The 12,050-nt window shown below is 38.3% G+C and overlaps 1 protein-coding gene across 1 annotated transcript in view; it reads left to right on the top strand.

Moving 5' to 3' along the window:
* LOC103536996 (ras GTPase-activating protein 1) overlaps positions 1 to 12,050 on the top strand; it is a 168,049-nt gene that overhangs the window by 82,196 nt on the left and 73,803 nt on the right. Inside the window, exons 7-8 of the mRNA XM_030468314.1 lie at positions 4,882 to 4,934; positions 5,672 to 5,822. Coding sequence (XP_030324174.1) covers positions 4,882 to 4,934; positions 5,672 to 5,822 — 204 coding nt within the window. The remainder of the gene's footprint in view (positions 1 to 4,881; positions 4,935 to 5,671; positions 5,823 to 12,050) is intronic.

Raw genomic sequence — 12,050 nt, 5'->3', positions numbered from 1 at the left:
TACAGCAACGTTTTCTTTTTTTATACAAAGTAGTTTGTAGCAGACTTTTGACACTTTCAGTCCAGATACTCATGCTGCTCAGAAGATTCCAAGGGAGGCAGAGATTTCTCCAAGTATTCCTGTAGCAAGAGATTGTCCTGTAAAAGTAATACAGAAAGCAAGTTAGAGCTTTTGTTTGATGTGTAAATACACATGTGCACATGAGTGCACACACACTCTACAATGAAAGGCACCTCTTCTATGAAGACAGCCTGAGAGTTGGAGTTGTTCAGCCTGGAGAAGAGAAGGCTCTGGGGAGACCTTATAGCAGCCTTCCAGTACCTGAAGGGGGCCTACAGGAAAGCTGGAGAGTGACTTTTTAATAGGGCCTGTAGTGATAGGACAAGGGGTAATGGTTTTAAACTGAAAAAGGGTAGATTTAGTTTGGATATCAGGAAGAAATTCTTCAGTGTGAGGGTGGTGAGACACTGGAACAGGTTGCCCAAGGAAGTTGTGGATGCCCCATCCCTGGAAGTGTTCAAGGAGTGACTGGATAGGGCCTTGAGCAATCTGGTCTAGTGGGAGGTGTGGCCACTTGCTGTGGGGATGAAAGACAGGGGACTCTGATGTTGCTAGCAAGCAAAGACCTTTATTGTAAATACCATCTGTTTTTTATACCTCCATCCCAGTATTTTTCCACAGCTACTTGTAATCAGCTCTTGTGTTAGAGGTTAACACTTCTACTGTCCTTGGCAATCAGTTACTGTTGCATACTTTCTCATGGTTATCTCAGTTCTTTGTTCTTCTTGTTCATCTTTCCCATGGCTTGGTGCCCGCCAGTTCAAGGATGTTTTGCTGAGAGGACACGTATACCACTTTCTCTTTGTCCTCTTCCTCCACATCTCCCCCTTTCTGTTTTACAACAAAGGCCTTTGCTAATGACTGTTGAACCAAACGTAATACACATTGCACAAGGCAAGGTACACATACATAATAAGATACATACAAAGAGCAATAGCCCCAAAAAGCAAATCTTCAGTAGTTGTACGAACCATCCAGTTAAACTCCATTCATTAAATAGATTATTTAACCATCCTATCCATCGTCTTGATTTTAAAACAGATAAAAATGCCGCAAAGGTCCCTGTGAACTCGTGGACTGGGTAAACTCAAGAGGTCCCCTTCAACCTCCATCACTCATGCCAGTTACTTAGGCCTGTCCTCCCTTCCTAGATGGCCCTCTTATAACAGAGGAAACCATCCCTCACATCAAGGTCTGGTATGGCATGTGTCCCCACCGCTCATTGCCTATTGGGTTGCATCCAGCAGCGGAGCTATAAGTTCTTCTTGGTGTCAAACACAGAGGCTAACCCAGTCTTGCCCTCGATTGTGGTAGGAGGTACTTGGCTGGCACCTTGTTGTGTAGGACCAATATGTTGTTAACCCCTGTTGTATGTTCATGTGAACACTGGTGGGGAGTTTCAAGCCTAATGTTAAGTTCTTAACTTCACATTAAACATCTTACCTCTATTATGCATCACCACTTGCATACGTTGCTATCATCCAGATCCGTGGTTGCTGGGGAGCCCTGGTTGCAGCGAGGATTTGGAAAACCCTTCTCGATAAGTGGGAAAATCTTCCGCGGTGTGTCCACCCATAGGTGAGGCATCCAAAGTCACTGCAAGCGGGTCCAGCCTTATATACTAAACAACCAGCAAGTCAAAAGAACTTGCATATTACCTTGTGCGGAAGTATCTGGTTCATCTCCTGACCAGCGATGATTGGGACTGGGCCAGTGTCGAGGGCGTGGTTGGCAGGATTTCTTTAACATCAAGTCAATTACTTTTGCTAAATGATGATTAATACAACTAGAGCACATATTTGAGAAACATTTCATTGCTAAAAAACACCAGATCAGGTTTCACTGGATGACCTTGATTTTTCACCATTTCTACCTCATGACCCATCAGTGCTTTGCTGTTACTCCATGTTAGCAGTTCTTGCCTCCGTGTATTCTGGCTTGGAGGTCTCTGATGTCTCTGTTGTTCGTTTGGCTGCAGGGTCAGCCGGCAGAAGCACTTGGTGACGTGTAGTAAGGCTCCCGTCATCACAGGTTCGGACATTCTTTTCTGGAACCCAAACGGGTTTATCTGCAGTTTCTGGAGAGACATGAGCAAAACCTCGACCCCATGTCATTAATGGATCAGGACCTTTCCATTGCCCTGTTAAAGGATCTTTCTACTTGACTTGCACCTGTGGCAAACAGGTTGTTTGAAATTGACGTTCAGCTGCTGTATGGCCTTCTGTATCAACATTTTAAAAATTTAATGTATAAAGTGTCCTTACCGATTTCCTGTGTGGGGAATCCAACAAATCTCCCCCTTTTTTGTTTTTGCAGCATATTCTTTAAGTCGCGATGGTGGCGTTCAATGAGTGCCTGTCCCGTAGGATTATAAGGAATGCCTGTAGTCAGGGCAATATCATGAGAGTGACAAAATCGAGCAAAAGAGGCACTAATATACACCAGGGCATTATCAATATTCAACGGCGTGTGGCATGCCCATTACAGAAAAAGCAGGGGAATAAGAATTTGTGCAATTCTAGCTTTCTCTGAGATCTGGATAACTCATTGAGACCATTCCAAAATCATTATAGTACACAAAAAATCCTCATCCACTACCCCAGGGATTGCAAGAAGCCCTTTTGCTGAATGCCCACTACAGCCTACTCTAAGGCCTCCTGTACCAATAGGAAGGAGCCCTGTAGTAGTGGTAGGAATTCTTTGAATCTCTATCTCAGGAGTTAATACACATCGGAAGGTGGCGTGGAGGTCCAATCCTGCACTGCTGGGGCTTGCCCCGCTGAGGCTTTGAAGTTGTGATTTGCTGGGATCATTTGCGGAGGTGTCAGTGACATGGCTGCCCCTATTGTTTGGGGGGCCGGGGCCCCGCTGCCAGTTTCCCGACAACTGAACCCCATTGTTCTAACATCTTGTTCTGCATTCAAATACCCAGTGAAAAAACCTTTCTGACATAATTCAGGAGGTGATCTGGAATTTGGACATCTCTTTGTCCTTCTGCAATCGCTCGCTATATGTCCCTATTTACCACAGTTAAAGCATTTTACCTTTTTGACTGATTGCATAGCAGCTGCCATCAGATTAGCATTGTGTGTGGTGGTGCCAATGTCCTCGCATCGGTGTATCATATCTGTAATTGCCAGTGCCTGCTTTCAATCTTTATTACAATTTTCAAATGTCAGTTGTTTTAGCAGAATGTTAGAAGCAGTGCTGTCAGTCACACTTCTCTGAATAGCCATAGTTAAACGATGAATGAATTGTTCAAAAGGCTCTGGTCATCGTGGTAGGGTGGCCTGTAGGAGACCCCCACTATGATATCACTTGCCCCTGACTTCCTTTTAGTCTTGACCCACAGGGTCTCTGTCAGCTCCTCATCTGTCCCCCGGCAGAGGTCCATGGACTCCAGCTGGTCATTGATGTAGAGAGTGACACCCCCCCTCTTTTGCTTTTCCTGTCTTTTCTAAACAGTTTATACCCAGCCATCCCCACACTCCAGTCATAGGAACTGTCCCACCATGTCTCAGTGATACCAATAACATCATATCCCTGAAAGCAGGCAGACATGTAACTCGTTTATTTCCCATGCTTCGTGCGTTTTATAGAGGCATTTGAGATGTTCCCCCTTCAAAGCAACCTTACTGGCAGGGCTTATGTCTTTTTATCTGTACACACTCCTTCCTGTTGGCCTGTGATTCTCTTCCAGGCCCAGGGCATCTGTTAGTGGCTCTGTCCTCAGTGGGGTAATAACTTTTCTTGACCTGAGCTATTGGCTTAGCATCTATCATTACCATGCTATCCCTAGGCTCATCTCTAGTGGTCAGTGCCTGCTTTCAATCTTTATTACAATTTTCAAATGTCAGTTGTTTTAGCAGAATGTTAGAAGCAGTGCTGTCAGTCACACTTCTCTGAATAGCCATAGTTAAACGATGAATGAATTGTTCAAAAGGCTCTGGTCATCACACAGGCACAGGCAGAACAACTTCTCACAGTGTGTGATGGTGGTGAGACACTGGAACAGGTTGCCCAAGGAAGTTGTGGATGCCCCATCTCTGGAATTGTTCAAGGAGTGATTGGTTGGGGCCTTGAGCAACCTGATCTAGTGGGAGGTGTCCCTGCCCATGCAGGGGAGTTAGAACTAGATGATCTTTAAGGTCCCTTCCAACCCAAACTATTCATTGATTCTATGATATTTCTAGCTTTCCTTTACAGGACAGGATGAGCTCTTAAAATGTAGCATGTGGTGTTCCACATGTAAACTGAATATCCATGCAGTGTCAAGCAGTTTCCTATAATCATAGCCATCAGGTTGAGACTGGACAGATTGCTGTATTTTTTAGGATGATGATCTGACACAGGACTGTGGAGATGGAAGATGTGAGATGAAAGCAATTCATATGTAGTAGTATAACAAAGCTAGGGTTTTTTTGCTCAGCTTCTAGCAAAATTCAATTTTTGTTATTCTGTACAGAATCATTAATCTCTTTGGGCTTTGCGTTTCATGCTTCAAATAAATTGCTATCTGAGACTGACTTACTTCAAATATGCCTGTCAAATTATCTAGCATTTAAACAATGCCATTTAATCCCTAAACACACTTGGAACTGAACATTTACTTCATGTTGGATACTTGTTGGAGTTTATGTAGCTGTAGATATGTATTTTTCATTCTTTTGGAGAAAAACATAATTGCTGAGTAAAAATATAATCTATATATTCTAGAATTTTAAAATAAATATTAACACATAGATGCCAGAGCCTTAGATGTTACAACAACTAAAAAAGAGATGATAATCTTGCTTTTTAATTTTTCTCTTCATCTTTAAGATGGTTCCATGGGAAGATCTCCAAACAAGAGGCTTACAATTTGCTGATGACAGGTATTTGTATTTCAGATGGAAATACAGTGGTAGTGGAATGACAACAAATAATGCTGTTTATAACAGACTGCAGCAAAACTTTTTTTTTTTTTCTGTATGAACAAATGAGCATCAGACCTGTGGTTGCTACTACATTGGAAAAAGCCCTCATGGCAGAACACTGAGTATTTCTCTATTTTTAATGTTCTCAAGTACAGTTAGTTTCATAACTCTAATTGAAATAGTTAATTTTTTATCTATTTTTGTAATATATTCATATTTTTTAAATCTTTGGCTTCATCAAAATTCTGAGGAGAAAATACTGTTATGTACTTATGGGTGAATGTACTTTCTTTAGCCTCCTCATGGAGGAAATAATTTTTTAAATTAAAACATTAAGATTTCTGACTCATACTGTCAAATAACATACCATAAATATGGGAACAATTAAAAAAAAACCCAAAAAACAAACATTGTCAAACCTCCCACACACACATTATATGCTCTTGTAAAGAGGCGGCAGAAATGGGGATAGGTTGTCAGCTACAGCCAAATGATTTTGCATTAACTTTAAAAGTTTAGTACTACTTCATCGCAATTTAGTGAAGAATGGAGATCACTGTCAGAACTTATATCAGACTTTCTCCTTTAAGTGTGCAATTGTTGCTAATTTGTACAGAAGGAACTCTGATAAGAGCTCATAAATCACACCAAGGATAAGTAAAAGTGAGTAACACTGTATTCTGGTATCTTTTCAGTTGGTCAGGTGTGCAGTTTTCTTGTGAGGCCCTCAGATAATACACCTGGTGATTATTCACTTTATTTTCGAACCAGTGAAAATATTCAGCGTTTTAAAATATGTCCAACATCTAGCAATCAGTTTATGATGGGAGGCAGATATTATAATAGGTAAGTTTTAATAGTCGTGTATTTTATACTTCTGTAAAGAATTTGTATTATGTATTGCTGATTACTTATTGATATGACCATAAGATTTCGGTATTTCTTAAGAATATATTAAGTGTTTTAATTAATTTGCTAAGCAGTTAGTTGTAACTAAGCACATTCTAAAAGTCTTAAAAAGCTTAAGTGTAACTTGTTGCTTTTCAAGTATTTTTGTATTTCTGTAAATTATTTTCTTCACCCTATAAATTGGTTTATGACAAATAATTAGGAGAGTGCTGTGTTGTCTTCGGACCTATTATTTTTATCTGTATATTTATATATATAATTTATCCCTATTATTTATAATAGGGAGTTTTGTGTATAGGAAAGGACAAAATTAAAATGTTAGTATTATCAGAGACATTTAGTAATGATTTTAAAGTATAAATAACAGAAATGGGTATTGACAAGAAAGGGAAAAAATGTCTTAATTGTTGAAAAAAAGCCATTAATCACCTTAAAACATGTGAATGATACTTGGGTCAGAAGTACAGATCACTTCATTTAGAGTGATGAAACTTGAGATGTTTAGGGTTTTTTTGACATGGGTATAAAAATATGGTAGTATGTACAAAAAGAAATCACAAGAGATTAGTTTCCCCTTTCATGGGAGAAGCTATCAATACAGATCCATCCTTGAATCTGTGACAACTCCATGAATAAAATTATCAAGAGTTAGTAGTGAAAACTCACCTTTGATCATCTTTGTGGCCCTATGATCTGTTCTGTCAGTGTTCTGAAGAAGACCATACTTGGCCTCTCTTCCAGGCTGTGCTTTGTGTCTTCCCCCATGCCAGAGCACTTGGAAAGGAACTCCATCTGTAGGGCTCATTACAGCATGGCTTTCCTACTTCATCCATCAAATATAGTGAGATCTCAGTGTCTTAAACGATGTTATTCAGCAAGAGTGAGATCAGCAAAACCTGGTTCTCATATCTAATTAGTTCAGATGATCACTCTGTAGGTGCTTTGCTTTTGTGGCTCCCAATTTCTTCTTCCAGTTCATATATCTATTTACCTAATTTAGTTTGGTTCTTCCAAAGTATTTGATCATCTTTAATGGTGACAGAATAATTCTGCATTTCCTAAAAAAAACCATTTTATTCCTTTTTCCATAGACTGATAAAACAACTACTTCAACATTCACAGCATTCAAAGATAAGAGATTCTTGATTCCTGTTATTCTTCAGTCATCACTGATGTAGCCATTTATGACTCATGTCCTTGACCTCTGAAAGAAATTTTGACCACAAGAGTACTCTCAAGAGACCAAAATAAATGAAGCCATAATCACAGTTCAGCATCTATTTGTCACTAAAAAAAGAATTATATTAGTTATACTAGTGTTTTGGTTACATGTGACATAAATCTGTCAAATCTGGTAAACTGTAAGAGTTAAGACAACGCAAATACTGAATTCTTGAAACTTTTACTCAAACGTAGCCAGAAATCAGTACCTAGCAAAGCATCTGCCAATTGCCTAAAACCATTTTGTTCTTTGTGTATATAGATATTATAATAAAGCGGAAGCCATTCCAGCTGATTTAACAAAGGTACTGCATAACTCCAAGAAAAAGAAAGTACATGCAGGATTTACTGTTGCTGAAAGGAAAGTTCTGAGCTATATCATCATTTTGCAACAAGGAGAAAACCTCTCCCCCTCACTGTATCTATATAGCTTCACCTGACGTAGACGTTTATTTGATGTCCCAGGAATGTTTTTTCTTAAACTGCAAAACATCTGCAGAGCCTTCATCCAGTCCTAGGACAGAAAGGCACAAAACAGTGTAACAAAAAGTCAGATTTAGCTTTCTGCAGAAAAATAGGCATGTCTAAAACAGAAAGATGATAAACATTTAAGTATCTGAAGTTCTTTCTTTAGCTTAAAAAGAACCAACTTGTATGCAATTCAAAGTATGAAAATTTGAACAGTAAAACAAAATTTGTATCTTTCTCAGTAAAAGTAAATAAAACATTTGCAAATCTTAGTTTCTCTTCTAGAAATATCAAGCATTACTAATGGATATACAGTGTGACCTTAATCAATTTTCCAGATCAGTCATGTTGAATTAAATTTAAAAAAAAGTATATAAAATAAAGGAAGACTTGGGCTTCCTTCTGTCAACAAGTCAAAATATTTTGATCATTCTCTCCTGTATTTTTATATTGCAGTCATAATTTACTCCATGTGCTTCAAACAAAAACCAAAGCAGCATTAACAAAAAAAGACTGAAAAGTATAACCTACACCCCCATTCTTGAGTGTGCTCACATGGCAAGTGCAGGACACCCAGGGGATCAGGCCCAGCCAGCATGGGTTCAGGAAAGGCAGGTCCTGCTTGACCAACCTGATCTCCCTCTATGACCAGGTGACTTGCCTAGTGGACAAGGGGAAGGCTCTGGATGCTGTCTATCTGAACTTTACTGAAGTCTTTGACACCGTCTCCCACGGCATTATCCTGGAAAAGCTGTCCGCTTATGACATAGACAGGGTGTATTGTTTCCTGGGTTAAAACCGGGCAGGATGGCCAGGCCCAGAGAGTTGTAGTCAACAGATGGCAGCTATTGACCAGCAGTGTTCCCCAGGGCATGTTCTTTTGTTCTTGTTCTTTTTTAATTGAGGCCATTGCCTGTCACACAATCAGAAAATTTTCAGACTTGTTCACCTAGAATCAGGGCATTCTTCATCCCAAGAGAGAATATCTTTCACTTCCAGCTTGGCTTCTGAGTGGGTAGAGATCCAGCAGCTGGTGTGTCTGAGAAAATGTCATGGTCTCCTAACTAAGAAGTTCCGTGGACTTCTTCATGTGATTTCAAATGGTTTGAGACTAAGCAATTGGAACCTTATTAACTTATGTATATCCCACACACAGGCTTCTTGAGTACCTTCTACATTAATCAGTCTGGCCTCCAGACATCCTCATTGAAAATCAAGCTAGCTGCATTGTCAGCCTTTGATTAAGGTAAATCCTCTTTTGCCCATTCTCTAGTTATGTGGCTTATTAGGAGGATGATGGGCTAAAAGCCCACAACCTAAGTGATGTCAAACTAATAAGCAAATTAGAGGAAGTCTTACTAGTTTAAAATGGCTTTGCAGCATTAGATAGTATAGCTCCAGAAGTTTACTTCAATAAATTATTACTTTAGGAAAGTAATTTCCCACTGCTGGATTCACTTGAAGAGTACTGTCACGGTTTAATGTGGACAGTACCCAAACCAGGACAACACATATAAAATACATATACCTAGAGAAGATTCTTTCCTTGATGTTGGATGGAAAACAAGATTAAAAGATGAAACATCACTAAGTTATGATAATATGCTTTTAGAGGGTTTTTTGAATATTTTGGTACCTAGATTACAAAGATCCTCCTCAGTGAAAGGATCTGCTTGGCTTTGAAAGACTTCTAGTTTTAGTTGAATGCTTTAGGGAGTTACTAATATACTCCTAGGCTCAAATTCTGTCCAAGTTAGTATTTCCTGAAAGTTGATAAACTTCTTGGGAGTTCAAACTGTATATAATGCAAGATAATAAGGATGCATAAATGAAGGTGGTAACTGCCCCAGATTGTTTACCGCAAGATCTACTGCAGAGGGCCATAAATAAGAAGCAGGGAAAAAAGGAATAACTTTCTGTGGGCTTTTTAATTCTTGTACTGGTTTATTTATTATGGACACTGGAAGAAGTCTTTAAATATATGAAAACTAAGGAGGATTATTGTATGGAACAGTCAGAGGTGGCTGAAAAGCATCAAATGGCATTGAATTCAAAATCGAAACACAGGAAGTATAAATTCATGCAAGATAACGATATGATTTAGGAGCATTTATTGGGGCAGAGAGAACATCTGCTTTTCTTCTTTATAACTTTTCTAAAACCAATTTTTCTTCAGGGTGAAAAACTGGAGGTTGAAGAAGTGCTACTTGTTTAAATGCATCTCTTAAACATTTTTCATTGAACTTTTTTTATAATAAACTATTTCTTTCAATGCTCTGAAGGTATCTGCTTTAAATCTGATACTAGTATTAGACAAGAACTTCAAAAAAATAATCCTTGGTGTTGTTTCTCTTGATATTCTTCTCTTGCTGTTTTAGTGATTGTAAGTGGAATTTAAAAAATGGATAAAATAAAGCCAAACTGTTCTGTTTGCAGAGTACTGATTACAGTTATAGTCACGTAAATTATAGACTAAGTCTTTTCATACAAATGTAAGAATCTGAAGGATAGGAAGGAAATCATAACAATGATGGTAATTATTATTTAATTAATATTATATAACAAAATATAAATAAAACATACGATTGCTATATAATTAAATTATAACAATGAAATATAATATTGTAGTCATAATATAAAGAATTCTAAATTCTAATATAAAGAATTATAATAATAATGAAATATTACTTTCCCACGGACTTCAGTAAAGCATGTAAACTTTTGTGATCTGTTAATTCCATGCATAAGATAAACAGGTGACTACTGGAGTACTATCTACCTGTTCATGTAAAAATTGGCAGTCTGTTTGGGGGGAAGGGCAATACTATTAACTGCAAATAATGAAATCTGAAACAAAATATATCCTTACTAGCCTGTGGCATCACCATCCTGAACATGCTCTATTTAATCTCATCTCAGAAGCTAACCGGCATTGGGCCCAGCTATTACTTGGAAGGGAGACTTCTTGGGAATACCGAGTCCAGATGCTGAAGGCTGCTAGCAAAGGGCCATGAAGATGACAAAGGGATTAGAGAATCGGGGGAACTACAGGCCTGTTAGTCAAGTGTGACTGAGTTGCCTTTCTCACATTGTTAACTTTTGGCCTGTATCTTGTCGTCAATCAAATGGGAGATATGGAAAAAAGGCAGTCAATCAAATGTAAATTGTGACAGTGCTGGGGTGGTGCCGCTTGTCTGGAAAAACGGCAGGCTTATGCTGGCCAAAGTTTTATTTTTCAAAATAAGCAGGGCTTGTTTGGAAAAACAGCGGCGGGGTAGGAGGCGGCCATAAGGTGCTGGAAGGAAGGTGGTGGCACTAATTCATCCCTGTCTGCCTGTTGGTGAGTGACTTTTAGAGAATTAGACTCCATTTCTACAATTTTTAATCAGCAAACATTAACTGCTAGAGAGCTAATAATTAAACTATAAAAATGTAAAACAAAAATATCCCTTATTTTTAATATAAAATCAAGGCATAAGACTACAAACAATGACCAATTTATGGACAGGACAAATAACTGCATACTTGCATTAGTATTTTAGTTCATATCAGGAATGTGGTCTTGAAGCAAAACTCCCACTTACTATGCTCTGGTTCATTACATGGAACAGTGTTGGAGAGCAAAAATTATTTTTTTTTTTTTTTTTTTTTTTTTAAACTGAACTACTCCAAAATATATTCTCCAGAAATATCTAATAGAAGTTCAGTCCATGGGACCAGACTAGAACTTGTCCAAAGTAAAATCCCTAAAGCAGGCAATATAGCACCAACTATTTCCCTTATTGCATGCTAATATTTGCTAATGTAGACCTAGTCACCATCTGTGGTAAACTTGATTTCTATTAGAGAAGGATAATATTATTAAGCGCTATAAAACAAAATAATATATTTACCAAAAGCTCTCACCTGTGCTTGTTCTGGAGTTTCTCCTGCAAAGTAAAAGATGTAATGCTCTTCACTGAAGTGCTGAACTACTATCTGAAAACAGTTTGGCCTTAAAAACAAACAAATCAAAAATGTAGCATCACCACACTAGGAAACAGGAAAAAAAAACCCATAAAGAAAAGTTTCTACATGCTTCTAAAGTGCATTTTGGTTTGAATGAATTATGTTATTTCATGAAAACTGCACTGCAGGTTGGTTTCAGAATATTTAGGAAACTTGGAACAGTTTGCATTAAATATGCATATACACTGACTTGCAGTTGAGGCATAATACACCTGATAACATAAGACACCTGTTAATGAGGACTATTCCCCACAAACGTTTTAAATGATGCACAGCTTCAGCATTAGTTCCCAACCAGTTAATCGCGCATTATAGATTTGCTGATTTAGGAGTTCAGGAAACGATATTAACATAAGGAACTCCTCACCCGAAAGTGTTCCACAGCTCTCACGGCCAATAAAGCATGTATTAATCACTGAATAAGTGTGGTTAAAACTTTGAAAGCTTTAAATGCAATTAGAACATCTT

The sequence above is a fragment of the Calypte anna genome, chromosome W, assembly GCF_003957555.1.
Source record: "Calypte anna isolate BGI_N300 chromosome W, bCalAnn1_v1.p, whole genome shotgun sequence".
Taxonomy (NCBI): domain Eukaryota; kingdom Metazoa; phylum Chordata; class Aves; order Apodiformes; family Trochilidae; genus Calypte; species Calypte anna.
This window is presented reverse-complemented; position numbering and strand designations above follow the sequence as displayed.